The 22,176-nt window shown below is 50.9% G+C and overlaps 1 protein-coding gene across 1 annotated transcript; it reads right to left on the minus strand.

The window, feature by feature from the left end:
- Positions 1-6,478: 6,478 nt before the first annotated feature.
- On the minus strand, positions 6,479-21,816 carry LOC144728031 (MOB kinase activator 2-like). The gene is made up of 5 exons (XM_078607244.1): positions 21,147-21,816; positions 14,511-14,683; positions 14,071-14,164; positions 12,598-12,725; positions 6,479-11,597 (listed from the first exon to the last, which is right to left on the minus strand). Exons 1-5 carry the CDS (start codon positions 21,218-21,220, stop codon positions 11,122-11,124), a joined length of 945 nt encoding a protein of 314 aa, XP_078463370.1. The 5' UTR covers positions 21,221-21,816; the 3' UTR covers positions 6,479-11,121.
- Positions 21,817-22,176: the final 360 nt, after the last annotated feature.

Below are 22,176 nucleotides of genomic sequence, written 5' to 3' on the forward strand. Positions count from 1 at the left end.
GCCGCGCGTCGTGTTGGACACCCACCCCCTCGTGTGCCCGTTCCGGCATTCATAGGTGGTGCTACTGGCTAACAGCACTTGCCCCAACAGTCTGTTAAGGCTATACGGGTGGAATTTTTGTCTTCGTCTTTTGTGTAAATCCCAAAACGAGTTCATTTGCAGGTCATTTTTCAAGCATTGGGAAGTTCTGGCCGACACCAGGCAAATTGTGAGCTTTACAATGTGTTTTTTATAGCTACAGGAGAAAAGCTGAGAAACCCACGCAGAACATGGGCAGAACATACAAACTCCACGCAGAACATGGGCAGAACATACAAACTCCACGCAGAACATGGGCAGAACATACAAACTCCATGCAGAACATGGGCAGCACATACAAACTCCACGCAGAACATGGGCAGAACATACAAACTCCATGCAGAACATGGGCAGCACATACAAACTCCACGCAGAACATGGGCAGAACATACAAACTCCATGCAGAACATGGGCAGCACATACAAACTCCACGCAGAACATGGGCAGAACATACTAACTCCATGCAGAACATGGGCAGCACATACAAACTCCACGCAGAACATGGGCAGAACATACTAACTCCATGCAGAACATGGGCAGCACATACAAACTCCACGCAGAACATGGGCAGAACATACTAACTCCATGCAGAACATGGGCAGCACATACAAACTCCACGCAGAACATGGGCAGAACATACAAACTCCACGCAGAACATGGGCAGAACATACAAACTCCATGCAGAACATGGGCAGCACATACAAACTCCATGCAGAACATGGGCAGAAGATACAAACTCCATGCAGAACATGGGCAGAACATACTAACTCCATGCAGAACATGGGCAGCACATACAAACTCCATGCAGAACATGGGCAGCACATACAAACTCCACGCAGAACATGGGCAGAACATACTAACTCCATGCAGAACATGGGCAGCACATACAAACTCCACGCAGAACATGGGCAGAACATACAAACTCCACGCAGAACATGGGCAGAACATACAAACTCCATGCAGAACATGGGCAGCACATACAAACTCCATGCAGAACATGGGCAGAACATACAAACTCCACGCAGAACATTTGCAGAACATACAAACTCCACGCAGAACATGGGCAGAACATACAAACTCCACTCAGAACATGGGCAGAACATAAAAACTGCACGCAGAACATGGGCAGAACATACAAACTCCACGCAGAACATGGGCAGAACATACAAACTCCACGCAGAACATGGGCAGAACAGACAAACTCCACGCAGAACATGGGCAGCACATACAAACTCCACGCAGAACATGGGCAGAACATACAAACTCCACGCAGAACATGGGCAGAACATACAAACTGCACGCAGAACATGGGCAGAACATACAAACTGCACGCAGAACATGGGCAGAACATACAAACTCCACGCAGAACATGGGCAGAACATACAAACTCCACGCAGAACATGGGCAGAACAGACAAACTCCATGCAGAACATGGGCAGCACATACAAACTCCACGCAGAACATGGGCAGAACATACAAACTCCACGCAGAACATGGGCAGCACATACAAACTCCACGCAGAACATGGGCAGCACATACAAACTCCACGCAGAACATGGGCAGAACATACAAACTCCACGCAGAACATGGGCAGCACATACAAACTCCACGCAGAACATGGGCAGAACATACAAACTCCACGCAGAACATACAAACTCCACGCAGAACATGGGCAGAACATACAAACCCCACGCAGAACATGGGCAGAACATACTAACTCCATGCAGAACATGGGCAGCACATACAAACTCCACGCAGAACATGGGCAGAACATACTAACTCCATGCAGAACATGGGCAGCACATACAAACTCCACGCAGAACATGGGCAGAACATACAAACTCCACGCAGAACATGGGCAGAACATACAAACTCCATGCAGAACATGGGCAGCACATACAAACTCCATGCAGAACATGGGCAGAAGATACAAACTCCATGCAGAACATGGGCAGAACATACTAACTCCATGCAGAACATGGGCAGCACATACAAACTCCATGCAGAACATGGGCAGCACATACAAACTCCACGCAGAACATGGGCAGAACATACTAACTCCATGCAGAACATGGGCAGCACATACAAACTCCACGCAGAACATGGGCAGAACATACAAACTCCACGCAGAACATGGGCAGAACATACAAACTCCATGCAGAACATGGGCAGCACATACAAACTCCATGCAGAACATGGGCAGAACATACAAACTCCACGCAGAACATTTGCAGAACATACAAACTCCACGCAGAACATGGGCAGAACATACAAACTCCACTCAGAACATGGGCAGAACATACAAACTGCACGCAGAACATGGGCAGAACATACAAACTCCACGCAGAACATGGCCAGAACATACAAACTCCACGCAGAACATGGGCAGAACAGACAAACTCCACGCAGAACATGGGCAGCACATACAAACTCCACGCAGAACATGGGCAGAACATACAAACTCCACGCAGAACATGGGCAGAACATACAAACTGCACGCAGAACATGGGCAGAACATACAAACTCCACGCAGAACATGGGCAGCACATACAAACTCCACGCAGAACATGGGCAGAACATACAAACTCCACGCAGAACATACAAACTCCACGCAGAACATGGGCAGAACATACAAACCCCACGCAGAACATGGGCAGAACATACAAACTCCATGCAGAACATGGGCAGCACATACAAACTCCATGCAGAACATGGGCAGCACATACAAACTCCACGCAGAACATGGGCAGAACATACTAACTCCATGCAGAACATGGGCAGCACATACAAACTCCACGCAGAACATGGGCAGAACATACAAACTCCACGCAGAACATGGGCAGAACATACAAACTCCATGCAGAACATGGGCAGCACATACAAACTCCATGCAGAACATGGGCAGAACATACAAACTCCACGCAGAACATTTGCAGAACATACAAACTCCACGCAGAACATGGGCAGAACATACAAACTCCACTCAGAACATGGGCAGAACATAAAAACTGCACGCAGAACATGGGCAGAACATACAAACTCCACGCAGAACATGGGCAGAACATACAAACTCCACGCAGAACATGGGCAGAACAGACAAACTCCACGCAGAACATGGGCAGCACATACAAACTCCACGCAGAACATGGGCAGAACATACAAACTCCACGCAGAACATGGGCAGAACATACAAACTGCACGCAGAACATGGGCAGAACATACAAACTGCACGCAGAACATGGGCAGAACATACAAACTCCACGCAGAACATGGGCAGAACATACAAACTCCACGCAGAACATGGGCAGAACAGACAAACTCCATGCAGAACATGGGCAGCACATACAAACTCCACGCAGAACATGGGCAGAACATACAAACTCCACGCAGAACATGGGCAGCACATACAAACTCCACGCAGAACATGGGCAGCACATACAAACTCCACGCAGAACATGGGCAGAACATACAAACTCCACGCAGAACATGGGCAGCACATACAAACTCCACGCAGAACATGGGCAGAACATACAAACTCCACGCAGAACATACAAACTCCACGCAGAACATGGGCAGAACATACAAACCCCACGCAGAACATGGGCAGAACATACTAACTCCATGCAGAACATGGGCAGCACATACAAACTCCACGCAGAACATGGGCAGAACATACTAACTCCATGCAGAACATGGGCAGCACATACAAACTCCACGCAGAACATGGGCAGAACATACAAACTCCACGCAGAACATGGGCAGAACATACAAACTCCATGCAGAACATGGGCAGCACATACAAACTCCATGCAGAACATGGGCAGAAGATACAAACTCCATGCAGAACATGGGCAGAACATACTAACTCCATGCAGAACATGGGCAGCACATACAAACTCCATGCAGAACATGGGCAGCACATACAAACTCCACGCAGAACATGGGCAGAACATACTAACTCCATGCAGAACATGGGCAGCACATACAAACTCCACGCAGAACATGGGCAGAACATACAAACTCCACGCAGAACATGGGCAGAACATACAAACTCCATGCAGAACATGGGCAGCACATACAAACTCCATGCAGAACATGGGCAGAACATACAAACTCCACGCAGAACATTTGCAGAACATACAAACTCCACGCAGAACATGGGCAGAACATACAAACTCCACTCAGAACATGGGCAGAACATACAAACTGCACGCAGAACATGGGCAGAACATACAAACTCCACGCAGAACATGGCCAGAACATACAAACTCCACGCAGAACATGGGCAGAACAGACAAACTCCACGCAGAACATGGGCAGCACATACAAACTCCACGCAGAACATGGGCAGAACATACAAACTCCACGCAGAACATGGGCAGAACATACAAACTGCACGCAGAACATGGGCAGAACATACAAACTCCACGCAGAACATGGGCAGCACATACAAACTCCACGCAGAACATGGGCAGAACATACAAACTCCACGCAGAACATACAAACTCCACGCAGAACATGGGCAGAACATACAAACCCCACGCAGAACATGGGCAGAACATACAAACCCCACGCAGAACATGGGCAGAACATACAAACTCCACTCAGAACATGGGCAGAACATACAAACTCCACGCAGGACATGGGCAGAACATACAAACTCCACGCAGAACATGGGCAGAACATACAAACCCCACGCAGAACATGGGCAGAACATACAAACCCCACGCAGAACATGGGCAGAACATACAAACTCCACTCAGAACAAGGGCAGAACATACAAACTCCACGCAGAACATACAAACTCCACGCAGAAAGGCGGCCCGAGACGGGGAATAGAACTCAGGACTCTTCATGCTGCGAGGCACGAGTGGTTTTACCACCGATCCCACCCTTGTCGTTCAACTTTCAATATTGAAAAACATCACCACGTGACCATGTGATAGGTAGGGGTGGTGGCAATGCTCGCTGTTCACCGGATGTGGAAGAGTGAAGATTGTGTGTTTATCTTTTTAAAAGAAACGTTGAGGAGGTAACAACAACAACAACAACAACCGAGCGGGAGACATCCACCGAGATGCACGCCCGGAATGGACACCGAGAGACAGGAAGAGAAGCACGCGGGTCGGACAGCACATGGGTCGGACAGCACGCGGGTCGGACAGCACGCGGGTCGGACAGCACGCGGGTCAGACAGCACGCGGGTCAGACAGCACGCGGGTCGGACAGCACGCGGGTCGGACAGCACGCGGGTCGGACAGCACGCGGGTCGGACAGCACGCGGGTCGGACAGCACGCGGGTCGGACAGCACGCGGGTCGGACAGCACGCGGGTTGGACAGCACGCGGGTCGGACAGCACGCGGGTCAGACAGCACGCGGGTCGGACAGCACGCGGGTCGGACAGCACGCGGGTCGGACAGCACGCGGGTCGGACAGCACGCGGGTCAGACAGCACGCGGGTCGGACAGCACGCGGGTCAGACAGCACGCGGGTCGGACAGCACGCGGGTCGGACAGCACGCGGGTCGGACAGCACGCGGGTCGGACAGCACGCGGGTCAGACAGCACGCGGGTCGGACAGCACGCGGGTCGGACAGCACGCGGGTCAGACAGCACGCGGGTCGGACAGCACGCGGGTCGGACAGCACATGGGTCGGACAGCACGCGGGTCAGACAGCACGCGGGTCAGACAGCACGCGGGTCAGACAGCACGCGGGTCGGACAGCACGCGGGTCGGACAGCACGCGGGTCAGACAGCACATGGGTCGGACAGCACGCGGGTCAGACAGCACGCGGGTCGGACAGCACGCGGGTCGGACAGCACGCGGGTCAGACAGCACGTGGGTCAGACAGCACGTGGGTCGGACAGCACGTGGGTCGGACAGCACGTGGGTCGGACAGCACGTGGGTCAGACAGCACGCGGGTCGGACAGCACATGGGTTAGGGTCGGACAGGACGCGCGCCATGGCTTTAAGCGACGATGACCGGTGGTCAAGACTAACGATGGAGTTGCAGCCGAAGGATGGAAGGTGTCAGAGTAGGCGCTCGCCACGGAGATGCCACGACGAAATCAGCTCGCGTGCAGGTACGAGATGGACAACGGCATCGCAGGATGATGAGACACGATGGCTTTGGGGAGACCTTCATCCAGCAGTTGATTGATCAGAGCTGTGTGATAAGAGACAAACGGCTTGGCACCATGACAACCACCATCCAGGGAATGGAGGACAACGCTTGGATAGGACTTGTTTTTGTTTTATCAACAAGCAGCATAGACACATCGTCGCCGGTCGGCGTGTTGAGATGAAGGACGAGGCGGCAATTAAAGTCGAGAACACACCAGAGAGGACGTTCGCTCCGCGGAGATGGCAACGATGAAACGAGCTCAGTGGAGGCCAAGGCTTGGATAGGACTTTTATTTACAAAGCAGCATGGAACAAAAATCGTGGCCATGTTCTCTCCCCTCGAAAGCAGCCCCCCCACCCCCCCGGTCCTCCTCCTCCTCCTCCATCGCTCCTCGATACTCAAAAAAACTTAACGCAAATTATGCAACACAGAGCGACGCGAACGTCCCCCCGGGCGAAAACCACGCCGTGTCTCAAACCACGGAGGACCACCCCGACCGCCCCCCTAAATTCAAATAAAATTAAAACACAAAACCAAACACGAACACTCCCCCCACCCCCCAAAAACTAAACACTCGAGCACAGTTAGTGCAAGGAATTGACGGCCAAGTGCAACTTAGGAACAATAAAAATAATCAGTTTTTGTTTAAAGAGTACAACTGCAGTTTAACAAACAAAAAAACACTAATTATCCAAAAATACTGTAGGAACGTTTTTCATTCATTCAGCCTTGAATATTTCGCCGACACAGTATTATGGTCCCGAAACATTCGTGCAGTTTAAAGTAGGGTGCGCTCTCCTCAACGTCTTAACGTCGCTGACAGTTTACATGCGAAACGGGGCATTGTGACAATTCGTGAAGGGTGCTTGAGTTTTCTGTTCTACAGAAGTGCTACCAATGAACCTACGAACAAGCGCACGTGTAAATGGACGTCCAACTCTCGATTATCCAGGGGGTAAAAACGGTGAGAAGGGCTGACCCAGATTAAACAACAACAAAACACCCAAAGAAAATGCAAAACATATACGAATTAATCTATCCATACATTGTTAGCCATATAGAACGTAAGGAGAGACGAAGCACACGTCACCTATTTTCATTGCTTCTTAAAAGTAATCGGCAATGACCAACCGGGCGAGTGAGGAGCAGCCAATAACCCCGGCGTGTGCTCGTAGAAGGTGAGAGAGCGTGGGGGCACGGTAAATTCACACCCACGGAATATCGATCGTTCACCGCGGTTGGCCTGCGCGGGAGCTATTAAGGACCAAGAGATGAAATAATCGCCGGCTGTAACGTCTGCAATCCAAGCTTGCTTGAGATACTGAAATTTGTATTGCAGGGTAGATAAGTCCCCTGTTGCACTTCAAAGACGCGTCGAGCTAAAATCAACAGCAGGTGAAAGAAGTCAACACTTTTTCTCAGGGAAAAAAAAAATCATTATCAGCATTGGCTAAAGAAGTCATGGAATGCCCCCGGTAATGACAATTAAAAAAAACAAATAATTGCTGCAACAACAACGAATCAAATCGTTGTGGCAAACTGCCTTCAAGGAGGCTCAATGGCTGTGTCAGCGCACGGATTCTGGGTTCAAATCCAGGTGGAAGCCACCACTGATACACCGGGTTCTCTAGCGGAGTCCAGGGTCTCGGCCCAATCGCTTATCATCACGCAAGGAAAACAAACGCCAACCGTAGAGATTGTTTTTTACACTTAACTCAAATAAGCCGATGTCTCGACACTCGTCAGAGGCACAATGCTGATACACAAAATCACCGTGCGGTGAAGAACGCACTGTCGAGCGGTTGGGTATTGAACCAGACGTGCCCAGGAAGGAATCGGAAGTTGCCCTGCGACACTTACTCCAGGGTCTTTCCTCGGAACACGCGGACAATGGATACGAGTCAACCCAACAACCGGCCGAAGCGATTTTGTTTTCCAATTGTCAACAACATCCTGTCGCAACGAAATGTCATTGCCGCTGCACCGGTTTACTTTCATTAGCTTCGATAACGGTGGTTGACCTCTTGCGGCGAGCACGGTAAGACCATGTTTCTACACGTGTTGTGGAAAAAAACTAACTTTGTTCCGATCATCGCTCATTTGCGCACCGAAAAAAAAACGCGATCAACATCGATGATGTCGTCGTGACGTCGAAGATGGCCTCGCGAATTCACTCATCGTTACCGCTCACCCGTCAGTAACGATCGGTTTTAAACATATCGTCGGATGCTTCCCTACAACGCGCAACGTGACGCCGTGCCGCTGGCTTTCATCTTCCTTTTACTGTCAGTGCTTTCGCTCCGAGTCCGCACGCCGACATCAACAACAACACATTTCGGGGGGTGGGGGGTTCCAATCGTCAAAAAAAATCAAAAAAATGAAATACCCAAAGCCACTCCAGGCTCAAGAAAGCGAAACAATTTTTGTGATTTTTCTCCCCCCACCCCTCCCCCCCCGCAAAACGTGGGCCGTTCATTTTCGCCGACAAAAGTGGCGCTGGAAATGTTCCTGTTTCCAGCCATCGTCTCTTACAGCACGCCGCCGCCCCGTGCCATCTTCTGATCTTAGGTTTCTTTAAAATGTTCATTTTATATATTTATACTTGTTATCTACAGACGCTTTAGCTATAGTACATATACAGTGAATCTGCACTTGCTGGGTAGGCCCGGCAGGGTGTTTTGTGTGCGCGCGCGTTTGTGTGTTGGCATATGTGCATGTGTGCGTGTGTTGCAATGATACCACTTCAACTTAACGATGTCACTTGCGTTTTTAGTTTATTCAGCGTAGCGCTGCACTGGTTTTCAAAAGTAAAGTTCACTTTTATTTTAAGCTACGGTGGCTTACAGAATGTCACCTTTGGAGGACAGTTCATATATTTTTTTTGTGCAATGGAAAATTTAAGAGAACTAATGAGCGATGCCATAATTTTACTTAACCGAGACATATCAGTGTTGATGCTACGACGCAATCATTAATATATCATGGCAATTTACGAACCATATTTATAGTCTATGTAGTTATACTGCAGTTTTTCCCATTCATTTGTAAATTCAGCCAAGCACGTAACATTGCTGTAAATATTTATATCACCATCGCTTCTAATTCAGGCTTTCCGAAAACCCCAGATGGGGGGGGGGGGGGCCCTGGAGGAAACGTGGCAAAAAGGGATGAACATTCACCTCGGAAAAGGTCGCAGACTTTTGAATCACTCGTTTTAATTTGAGATTAAAGCCTCTCCTTCCCCCTTTCGCGCTGTCCCTGCCGGGCATGGAAACTCGCTCGCTTTTTTAGCCGACACCTCCGCAATTTACTCAAATCCACTCGTGGCTAGCCGAGTGACATCACAGGAAATAACATCATAGGTGCACAGGAAGTGAGGCCACACCCGCCAGATGGGACAGGGAGCAGGAGTGTGGCGCAAAGCCGAGCTGAAGAGTTTGAAGGTTTTGCGATTGTTTTTGTGGAACTGCAGCGACGATGACGGTGGTGGTGGTGGTGATAACGATGTCGAAAATGTAAATTTCTCTGTCATCATCGCCGCCGCCACCATCGGCCTCAACCACTCTTTCCCGGACATCACACGTGATTGGAGCGTTTCACTCGTACTGGGTGAATATCCCACGATTTTGTGGGTGTGCGAAAGGGATGGAGGGAAAGGGTTGGGGGAACATTCGAGCACACGGTCGGGGGAGATAAAACAGCTGGGAAGGGACGCAGCGGAGAGAGGAAAACCGCTGTGAGAGGCCAGTAGGTGGTGGTACTGGGGCAGAGGGGGAAGACATTTTGCACGGGGAATACGGCGCAAAAGGAAAACGGTGCGAAAGGTTAGGGGAGAGCTGGGAAAAGAAACCCATGTGGGAACCAAATACCAAGATGATGGGTTGGGATGGGAATGAGTGTAAGAGAGGAAACGCTACCGTTAGGAAAATCCTGGATCCACCAAAGAAACGTGCATAAAACTCGGATTGAGAAATTTTGATGTTTCTCTTTCATACGTTCACACACACGCACGCAAGTGTGAGTGCGCGTGTGCAAATCCTGTGTGTTCGTGTGCAGTTCTCGTGTTGAATGCCATTGTGCCAGTGTTGTGACTCGAGCTTACAGTCATTCCTCTGAGCGTATCTCTCTCTTTTTCCCATCGTTAATTCAAAAACATAAACTTCTCGTCTTCCACTCAAAACACTCCACCCCCGCCTCTCTCCCCTCTGCCATCTCCCAAGGCAGCGAGCACGAACGGAAAATTGTCGCTCGTGGATGAGACCCAAAACAACAAACGGGCGCGAACAACGCGACGTCAACGATCGCCACGTCGGGAATAGTAACGATGAAACTTGAACGGCACTAAAAATCACAGCCAAAACAACAGCGCCATCGAGATTAATAATAACTTGAACAAATAAAATAACAAGAGCGCTGACAACGGTGGCGATGCCGCAAATGAAAGGACAGTTATTTATAACGTTCATATAAATAACAGAAATAATGAATAATAAAAAAACTATTCACGAAAATAATATCGAGAAATGTATTGACTACTATCACAGCAGGAATACAAATATTACGAATGACAATAATATAGTGATATTGTAATAATAGTTAATAATAATGGTGGTGATAAAAGTCTGGTGGCTGCCACTAACCATCCTACCTACTCCTGACCATAACTGGAACCCTAACCCTGCCCTAACACTAATCGACACCTTCGCCCTCAATTAATCTACCCCTTAATAATCTACACTAAATTGTGTTCCTATCCATGGTCTGAATTGTCCCTGTGTTGACCCTAACACAGACCCCGGACTCCAGCCATAACGGGGCCTTCACCTGACCATGAATTCTGACCTTTCAACCAACTCAAGTTTGCTAAAGCATGACCTTTCACCTGAACCCTGACCTTTCGCCGGAACTCCGACCTTTCACCTCTCGCTCACATGATTCTGCTGCGTCGACGGCGGGACAAGGGGCGACGACGTCACCGCGGCCGCCCCCACGGCACCGGCGCTCGCTCCGTCCTCCCCTCTCCTCTCCCCCCCCCTACTCCGCCATCTCCTCTCTCCACCGCCACCTTCACCGGCGCCGCCATCGCCGTCATCGTCGTCGTCCTCATCGTCCGTCGTAGAGAGGGGGCCGGAGCCGAGCAGCGGTGGGTGGGAGGGGGGCGACGCGAGGGCGTCCAATAGGTCGCCCACGGGCGCCATCTCGTCGAGGGGGGGCAGCAGCGTGAACGCGCGCGCAAACGCCAGGAAGTGGCACGCGAGCGTGTTGAGGTGCGCATGCGTGTCCATCTGCACGGCGTGCCGGAAGTGGCCGCAGTACAGGTGCGCCAGCACGTGGAACAGCAGGCGGAACACGCGCCGCACCAGCGCCTCGAACAACGGGGGGAAGTCGCGGCCTGCAGAGTGGGGGGGGGGGGGGGTGGAAGGGGGGGGGTGAGCGGAATGAGAAAAGGAGGGAACGATTCAGAATTCATACTCTTAGTTCTTTCGGTAAAGTCACGTAGGTAAAAAATGAAATAAAAATTAATAAAAAATAAAACGTTTCGGAGGCAACACAAGCTTCCGTCTTCAGGTGAAGACGGAAGCTTGTGTTGCTTGTGTTGCCTCCGAAACGTCGTGATTTTTATTGTTTTATTTTTATTAATTTTAATTTCATTTTTTACCTACGTCACTTTACCGAAAGAACTAAGAGTATGAATCCTTGCAGTCACGAAAGCTTCAAATCTAGAACGATTCAGAATCTTTTATTTAGACTGGAGAAATTTGACGAGGCATGAAAGCTCTTTTTCACAGATGTCCAGTAAGATTCAGTAAAAGGGGAGTGGGAGAATTATTCTTATTATTCTTATTCGGGGAGTGGGGAATGGAATGGACTGCGTGGGATTGTGTCAAATGAGCGAGCGAGTGTGTGCGTGTGGAATGTCGATTCTGTGTAACTTCATTTGCAGTTGCGTTTGACACTTTCACGAGCACCTGGGACAGGCAGTTACACAAGGCATTTGTCTCATCGGCCCATCCGTCTGCACCACGGGAGTTCATGTTCGGTGGGTCGTGTGTGTGTGTGTGTGTGATCAGCACAAGCACACACTTGGGAAGGATTGAATTGTATTCGACACAAATCTGAGTCCGTTTACACACTCGCGCATTGCGACTCTTAAAATAGAGGGTTTTTTTTTTTTTACCGAATTCGCAAAACAAGGGGCTCTTCTTGTTATTTGGGTTGCGGGACCCTGCACTCGTGCAATCATCACCGTAAATCCGTGTGGACGTTTCTTTAACTGAATTTTACTATGAACGGTTTTCAAATTGTATTAGTCCGAGCCAATACAACATTGGCTAGGTGGTGGTGGGGGGGCGAGGTGTGGTGGGGGGGGGGGTGCAGAGCTGCGTCGTTACCGTATTTCGTGGGGAAGGTGTTCTCGTCCGTCACTTGCTTCTGCACGTACGACATGACGCAGTCGATGTACTGGGGAGCCGTGCACTTTGTCTTCTTTCCCCGGTCGCTGTCCTGCCACAGCACGGGCCTGCACACACCAACACCGCACGCACACACACGGGCGTTACACACACACACACACACGGGCGTTACACACACACAGACGGGAATCATGCACGCGCACACAAGCGTCACGCACACACAAGCATCGCACACATGGACGTTACACGAACACACACACACACACATATGGGCGTTACACGCACACACACGGGCGTCGCACACAAGGGAGTTAAACGTGGATGCCACACACGCAGGCCTCACGCGCAGACCTCACACGCAGACATCACGCGCAGGCCTCACCCGCAGACATCACGCTCAGACATCACGCGCAGGCTTCACGCGCAGACATCACGCGCAGACATCACACGCAGACATCACACCGAGACATCACACACCGGACGCTACGAGCAAAGAGGTGGGCCAAGTTCACGGAGCAGAGGGAGCGACCGCTACGTGGGGGTGGAGGAAGTTACAGGGGTAGTGAGCAGAAGGGGTGAGGGGGGCAAGGCTGTGGGTGGATTTGACCACGAGGACAAGCATCTGGCAGTGGCAACGCTCGTCGATGGGAAACGAGTGAAGTGAGGCCAGCACTGGGGAGATGGCAGAGCGAGATTAGCGCGGTCGGCCACGTGCTGTGCAAAAGAAGTTCAACATACATAACAAGGACTTAGGCTGCAGCATTTTGGACCGGCTGTAGATCCGATTTGGGCGACAGGGTGACGCAGCGCTAACTCTGGTGGCTAAGAGCAAGACAAGGCCTGGGGTGAGATGTATTATTATCTGGCGCCTTTCTGCGTGGATTTAGAAATTTCCTCCCCGGTTCTGCACGGAATTTCTCCAGGTCCTATCGTCTCATCTCATAGCCAAACTAACCAAAAAAACGTACGAAACTGATTTTGGCCGAACATCCCAATGCCTAAAGAAATATACAGTAAAACCTTGGATTGCGAGTAACTTGGTCTGCGAGTGTTTTGCAAGACGAGCAATTTTTTAAAATAAATATTAATTTGATAAACGAACGAGGTCTTGCAATAAGAGTAGTACGTACAGTATACGCTTTGTCTGCCAAGCCTCACGTAATCGCAACTGATAATCGAGTGCTTTGATATACGAGTGCTTTGGATTACAAACACGTTTCCGGAACGAATTATGCTCGCAATCTGTACCTGCAAATAACTAAATTGGGATTATAAACGAGCAACGGCAACATAGCGCGCCCCCGACTGCGAAAACTTGGCAGGAACATCCTGAAAATAATCTTGAAACTCTGCGAGACTTTCTTGGGTCAACAAAGCGCAATAAAAAATTATATTAAATGGGGCACCTTTATCTGAGTGTGTGTATTGTGAGATGTTGATGGTGCTACTCACATGCTCCCTATGCACATGGTGGAGCAGGAATCAGGGGTACAGAACTCAGAAATGGTGCTGTATTGCAGGTTGATGTAGTTGAAAAATGTTGTTGCTGCGGAAAGAATGACAAACAACGAGAGTAAAAAAAAAAGACAAAGATCCCCCGTATAGCCTCAACAGGCTTTTGTGGCGAATGCTGTTAGTGAACACCCATGAAGGCCGGTACGGCACACCAAAGGGTGAGTTGGCCAGCACCACACCCGGCCACGCTTATCCCCCGAGTGGAGAAGTTTACACACACACCGCACCGGGGCACTCATCTTGAGGACGTGTAAACTTAGGGGAGTGCCCACAACCGGTTCAGATAATCTACACCGGTGTTGGCCGCGAGCCGGGAAATCGAGCTCGGCTCGCCGGGTTAGTGCCGCGTGCGCGCGGACGTGCGTGCGCGTCCGTACTGTGCGTCGCGAGCCACTCGTTGCGGTCGATCTCCGGCGGGAGCGCGGTGAGCAGGATGAAGTCGGTGTCGGTGATGCGGGCTCGCGCCAGCTCCCCCTCCAGGTAGGCGCGGTGCTCCTCGGGACAGCTCCGCCGCTCCTTCTCCTTGTCCTTGTCCGGCCGAGTTTTCTTTCTGCGGTGGGCGACAGCGGGAATTCGCGGCGCCACTGTTAGGAGAGGCGCGTGGCAGAGGTCGCAAACGGGTTTTGATTCCTTACCCGTACCCGGCCGCACCAGGGTCGCAAATGGGTACCCGTACCCGTACCCGACCGGGTACGGGTAGCTGTTCCCTACCCGTACCCTACCCGAAATGAGTGACAAACGGCTATTCACCAGTGACTCACGGCCTACCCGTACCCGGCCGCACCAGGGTCGCAAACGGGTACCCGTACCCGGCCGGGTACGGGTACTCGGGTATTGGGTAGGGTACGGGTATTGGGTACCCGGTTGCGACCTCTGGTGGGGTGTCGGCTTCGGGAGTCTGTGTGATTGTGCGTGCCTCTGTTAACGCGCCGCGGTGTGTAAAAACATCGCCACTGGGGGGAGACAAAGGCGGCCGGGCGTGGTGCTGGCCACCCACCCCCTCGTGTGCCACAGTACCGACCCTTCATCGGTGCTACTCGCTAACAGCACTTGCCCCAACAGTCTGTTAAGGCTATACGGTGAGATCTTTGTCTTTGTCTGTAAGTCGCGCGAGTTGGAGGGGGTGGGGGGGCGACGTGTGGACGGGCGGCGGTGCGTTTGCCGCTTGTTGCAAACGTTCGCCGTTCGCTCCTCGTGGCGCGAAAACAAAAACAAAATTGTCCACAGCTGTCATCAGTGGCGTTGCCGAGCCCAACGGACAGTCTCATGACGACCGGTCTCTCGCTCGGGGTTTTGCAGTCGCCGCGAAAACAGGCGGGAAAGTTCTCGAACAGACGGAATATTTCCCGGGAAGAGTAACGAGTAGGCAATCGGCTTCCTTAGAAGCAACTTAACCAGTCAAGCGTTGCGCCACCCGAAGTTCCTTTGCAGTCTCAACTTTAACCCCTTGTGTTTGCACGTGCTTACTGCCGTGTGCGCGAGATGGATGGAGCCTATTGTTTGAAGACGTTACGCAAGGTATAACACACCCGTTACACTTCTGTGCGAGTACTGTACAAGAACACGTGGCGCCACAGGTTGCGCACAATGAGGAGGCTCTGGAGTGTGGAGAAAGGGGTTAATATACGAATACCAGCGGCGTGGTGGCGTGTGTCGCATGGACCCTCATGTAAGGAATGAGTCGGGGGGGGGGGGGTCCCGAGTGGGTCCCCCCTACTATTAAATTAGTGAGGCTAACACCACGCCCAGCCACCTTTGTTTCCCGAGCGGCGATATCCATACTCCTCACCAGGTACTCATTTGAGGCTGAGTTGACATACACACAGACCCACACACACACCACCGCCGCTTCCCCTTCAACAAGGTAGAGAATAATACGAGCTGAACATTTTCGAGACCAAGAATCTTGGATGCTGCTAACGGAACTCGACATCGGTCCCAACTCCCCGAGCCTCCGTAAAAGTAAGAAAAAAACAATTACGCATAGCGGTGAGCATCGTAAATAGCTTGATAATGACACGGAGAGGGGCTGTGGACCCCGTTATGCAACGCGCTGCCTGCACTTTTCCCACCACCACATCCTTCGAACCGCCTGGCCCCGCTTCGCTTCAGAGACAAAGACACATTTCAGATCTCTGTGTGCACCGCAGTCTTGGTACATTAAGCAAAATAATAAGAAAGGTTCTAAATAGGTGCTCGCACTTGTGTGTTCGTCGGGAGCGGTGGTGCAGCGGTTAGCGAGCTGCGCGACGAACCCGGCGTCCCGAGTTCGATTCCCGCTCACGACGAATAACGGTTGCAAATATCTGAACCGGTACTCTCCTAGGTCGACTTCGACTTATATGGCTAGTCTACTGCGGTGTGTAAACTTCAGCCCTGGGGAGCCAAAGGCAACAGGATGTGGTTTTGGCTACACACTTGGTCGTGTGTTGTACGAGACTTTGAAGGTGCTTGCCAAATTCTACATGGGGGATTAGTCATTATTCGTATGTCTGAGCGTGCGAGTGTGTATGGCGTTGGAGGCCAAAGGCCAAAAAAGTGCACCTAGCCTGGCACAAGCGCCGTGGTGACGTCACCGGCTCTTAGTGGCGAATGTAGGCCTTTGTTGTTGTTGTGTATGGATGCTGGTTAAACCAGTCTGCAGGAAAAGTGGCATTGTGGAGCTGACTAAAGGCAGTTTCCACATGGTTGGTGGCCCTGAACTCACCGATTCTGTTTTATATAAAAACACACCGACCATAATCATCATCTCTCGCACTCACTCACTTAGAAACAACGTTAGAAAAGATTTGCATTCCCCGTGTCACCTACACAGGCGGCTGGGGCGAGAGGCACCCGTGAAAACCATCATGGCGCACGAACGGAGCGATGTGACCTGCCCCATGCACGGCCGCCTTTGTCTCCCCAGTGCCGCTGTTGGACGCATCCGCCTTAACCCGCCCGTTTAAAAGCCGAGGCGACCTTAGAGGAGGCCCATGAGCGGTTGGGATATTCGCCACTGGTGTTGGCCGCAAGCGGGAATCAAAACCGAGGCCGCCCGGGTTCGAAGCACGGCGCGCGCCAGTCACTCTCCTCCGCTGCTTCCCACACACGCACACACTCGTCCGTCTCATCAAACGCACACACGCACACGCACACAGACTCGTCTGTCTCATCACACGCACGCACGTGCGCACGCACAGACATCGAGTCAGATATTGAGTCACACAAACGCTCCGCGCGCGACTCACGGTGATGCAAGTTTAACAGCTTGCACGTGCGGTCACGCACAAGGAAGCAAGCGAGCGGCACGAAGTGCACCAAGCTATCATCGGTCGCAGGCCCAATCCGACACGTTCGCCAAGACGCTGACGGCGACCTTCACCGACGCGCCGACAGCGAATACGCGACATCAATCGCGTTCGTGCAAATAAATAACAATCGGCCGGGACGAGCGAACTCTGCGATAGCTAAAAGGCGGAAACGGGCACCCTTGCGCAAACATGCGCACGCACGTGCAAGTTCAACGTGCAAAATCTAGCGGTGCGCCCGAGGCAAGCCGACCGGCCGGCCAACCTCCACCTCTCTCGGTTCGTCAAACACCTGCCGATCGCTTCACGGCAGGCAGAGGGGCTGCAGCTTTTTGTCGCCCCCTGTTTTTTGCACGGCGCACGGAATTGGGGGGGGGCCGGGGGGGGAGCCGTCGAGCCACAACCGCGCGCAAGACAAAAGCCGGAACGGGTTTCTCTCGGTTTACTTGACAAACAACAAAAAAGTTAAAACCGAGCAAAACAAACACACAAAGTCAAGTCAAAGTTGAACGTCTTGCTCAAATCGAGCGTCACGGGCGCTGTTGCTCACCTTTCCATTGTTTACAGCACTTGAGCCAGCGGCTGGAAATATCTCTGCCCTGCATCTAAGGCGGGCGGGCCAGTCCTACCTTGGCAGAGATAAGGGTGTTGCATTTCTCACGTGCCTTCTTCGCGTGTTTATCCGGCCAGACGGGCTCATAGGGTAGAGCGCGGAGGGAGGTGGTGGTGGGGGGGAAAGAGCTCGCGATCCGAAAGTTGCGAGTTCAAATTCTGGTTGCAAGGCGGCGGTCGGTGAAATGAGTGTCACTCTGTGGGGAAGTCAACCTCGGTTAACCCATGGAGAGACTCGCCCCCGCCATAGGAATGTGTAATATCAATGTCTCTTTCACGACAATGTCAATAATGGCCGAATCGGCGCCGCTGAGATTGCCGGATCCATGGTTTGTCCATTTGTATTGATTCGTCACCAAGGTAGTCTCTCTTGAGAGATGCAATGCATCCCATCGGGCCGTCGCGGGGTTAAATAAAGGATGGCGGGTCGCTCACAACGATTTCGTTTGTGTGCAGAAGTGACACGCACGAGGTGAGTTTGTTCTGTAAAGGGAAGCGCTAAATTTGACTGTGCCCTTGACGCATTCACGGTGACCTCTCTCATTCAACAGCCAGAGGGCACAAGACATTGCAACCACACACACACATAATATGTAACAACGTTGTCAGTCAGTTTGACATGTAGGCTTTCACGACCAATATTAATCACGAGAGGTTTTTGGTATAGGTCGCGTTAAACCCGCCACCACCAATTTGTGAATTGTAAATGTTGGGGGTTTATACTCTCCAACACACCGGTGTGCTGTACTAGTAACGAATTGGCACGTCGTGTTTACGTGACAAACCCCTTACTAATTGGCTGTGTCGGGTGGTGGCGGGTTTCACGACGTATTTATATATTTACGTGATCCAACCCAAAAAACCTCTATTGTGGATGACATTGCCAGTGTTGAAATGATTAATCAGTTAAATCTGCATTCTCAATCCGTGGGTCGCGCCCTTCCCGGCCTCTCCCAGGGAGGGGGGGGTGCAGCTTGTGGCACGGATACTGTGCAGGAGAAATGACAAAATATCGCACCTCCCATTATCACGGTTGGCTGAGTATGGTGCTAAAGAAGTTCAACATACAAAGGGCTCAGTAGCCTCACGTAGGCGAACAGTGCATCGCTACACGTCATCCTACACGGCCCACACGCGGAGTTTATCACAGGGTTGTTGAATGTGTGTGTGCAGCCAATGCCACTATTGTGTGCGATTTAATTCCTACACTTTCCAATGACGCCCACCAACAGCTCCCGTCGTTTTAAGTTGTAACCCATGATGGTTTCTGCGTCTTGGCAAAACTGTCTCCATGCCATAATCGGCAAACATTTAAAAAGTGAAGTGCGCAGGGCAAAGCAGACCTAGACACAGCACAGGCCAGTTCCCAAGGAATGTAATAGTTCGTGAACCACTGTACCACCACACCCCAAATATACAAACAAAGACCACCCCATATAGTCTTGACAGAATGTCGGGACAATTGTTATTAAGCGAGCACCTATTAAAGCCGGCACGGCCAGCATCGCCCCTTTTGCTTCCCCAGTGCCGATATGTACACACCGCATCTGGCACTCATTTAAGGCTGAGTCCGCATAGGGGAGGCCCAGGACCGGCGCAGAAGTTCGTCACGGACGTTGGCCACGAGCGGGAAATTAAACTCGTGCTGCTGGTTTGGTGTAGCGCAGTGCGGTGGTGCTGCTCTAACCACCACACCAACACCCACGCACGTAAATACCTTGACGCGCACACGAGCAGACACGTGGCAATTGCGTGTCCAAAAACAGCCGCACAAATACGCACGCAAATTACGAGTACATGCCGAAACGCACTCACGATATACAAATGCACGCGCCAAAAAGTATACAAACACAGGTGCACTCAGGCACTAGCGCAGGAATACACAAATTAAAACTCTCGACAGCCAAATCACCCAGACTGCACTCCATCTCAGAAACTAAGCAAGGCTGATCCTGGATAGATTACGAGACCATGTGGTGGGCATTGCAGAAAAATACATCGTTTTCTTGGTTATTTCAGTAAAGTCACGTAGAATGGAAATAATAAAATAATAAAACATAATTCAATAATTATCACGACGTTTCGGCCACAACGCAAGCAGCCGTCCTCAGGTGAAGAACAGGTCTGTCGAGAAGACTTTCAGACTTCCTGTTCTTCACCTGAGGACGGCTGCTTGCGTTGTGGCCGAAACGTTGTGAGAATTATTTGATTATGCTTTATTATTTTATTATTTCCATTCTACGTGACTTTACCGAAAGAACCAAGAAGATGAATCCCTGCAGTCACGAAAGATTTAAATCGAAAAATACATAGTTGTGCGGTACTTATACGCTCCCTGCCCTTCACCAAACTAAACGACGATCGGCGTGGAGAAGTATGGTCAAACAAACGCCACACACAACCCACACGAGGCCCTCATCCAGCAGCGGACTGACACAGGGGCTGTAATCGCACGATGTAAACGCAGAGACACACGCGCAGCAAAGATTCCCCGATTGTAGCCACGACACGCTGCGTTGGCAAGAGCTGCCAGCGACGCGCATATTGAGGGACGGGACACGCTCAGGCACAGCAACCCACTCGAACGAATGCAAGTGAACGCAAATCGGTTTGCAGAGATGACACAAAGCCGTCTCCAGTTTCCTCCAAGTAGCCCTCACCCCCCCAAGCCACATTCCTTCAAAAGTTGTGCACAATCATTATTCGCCACTGTGACGGGGCAGCTTGAACAGGCCGCATGTCCGACTCGTCACGTTACAAAGCAAGCGGTGGCATCATCACAGGAGAAGAATATACGAGTGTCAGGGCCCCCTGCCTCCTATAAACATCTGGCATTTAACCAGTATTGGTCCAAGTAAGCGGTTTAATTCACGCGTTATTCAGAGCGTAGACCGATGTTCAAACTTTTGTTCACGTGATGCCATCGCGCGTTTTCCATGCACATGGCAACCCGCCACCTGGGGCGAACGCGAAAAAAGGAGGAGAGGGTGCATTCCATCTCGAGGGATTTATCCGGATTAAATGTGTTTATAGTTAGGGTGTCGACGGGGGAACGCAGGCAAGGAAAAAAAATATTTTTAGAAAGATGACACGGAGTGCGCCTCTTCTCACCTTAGCGCGCGCGTGACCGACTGGAAGACCATGTTGATGCCGAAAGAGCGGAGAGGAAGCTTGGGTTTTATCATCGTTGGCGCCCGGGCGCACGAGCCATGCCTCCAGTCCCCACTTCTGACGACAGCCGGTGGGGGCGGACGCAATGAAATTGTCCGCGTGTTTAAAGAGAACACGTTTTGCGTGCAAACAAATTCGCGTACGAGTAACGCCTTGGTAAGAAAACACTCCCCCCCTGTTCTCCGTTGACACGTGGCACAGACGTACGGTCAATTTATTTATTCTTAGAGCACTGTCAAAAGTTCAAATTAATGACCAACCTTTTCCTTTTTTCTCTTTCGACTCTGCTAAATGCCGATGTTTAAATATCGACGTTTAGGCAGAATTGACTGACCGACCGACTACTTGAGAAAAGTGGATACCCAATAGTCAGAAGAACTTTTAGAAATAGATCTTAAGCACGGTCAATGCTGCTGCTGTTGCTGCTGCTGCTGCCGCCAATGAGCGTGGAAAGTTGCCTAAAAAGGATTTAATCCACCACGCCTTCACTCACGCACGCTCAGTAAGAATCTGCTGCTGCTGCCCGTAAATAAGCAAGCTACTCACTCACACGCGGTTTCCTGAAACCTGCCAGGTTTTATAGGCAAGAGCACGCCCTGGGCACAGACCGCCCTTGTCTAGTGAGAGCGGGAGAGAGGGCGGGAACGAGGGAGGGAGCTGAAGTTACAGAGGCTGGGGAGGAGGGGAGGAGGTTTGAAAGTGGTGTCATAATGAAGCCACAAACAACCGCAGTTCAATTTCGATTTAAAGCTTTCGTGACTGCAGGGATTCATCTTCTTGGTTCTTTCGGTAAAGTCACGTAGAAGGGAAGTAATAAAATAATAAAAATAAAACATAATAAAATGAAATAATTTCATTTTATTATGTTTTATTATGTTTTATTTTTATTATTTTATTACTTCCCTTCTACGTGACTTTACCGAAAGAACCAAGAAGATGAACCGCAGTTCACTCAGATAAGCAAACAATT

The sequence above is a fragment of the Lampetra planeri genome, chromosome 27, assembly GCF_965212315.1.
Source record: "Lampetra planeri chromosome 27, kcLamPlan1.2.h2, whole genome shotgun sequence".
NCBI classification, from domain to species: Eukaryota; Metazoa; Chordata; class Hyperoartia; order Petromyzontiformes; family Petromyzontidae; genus Lampetra; species Lampetra planeri.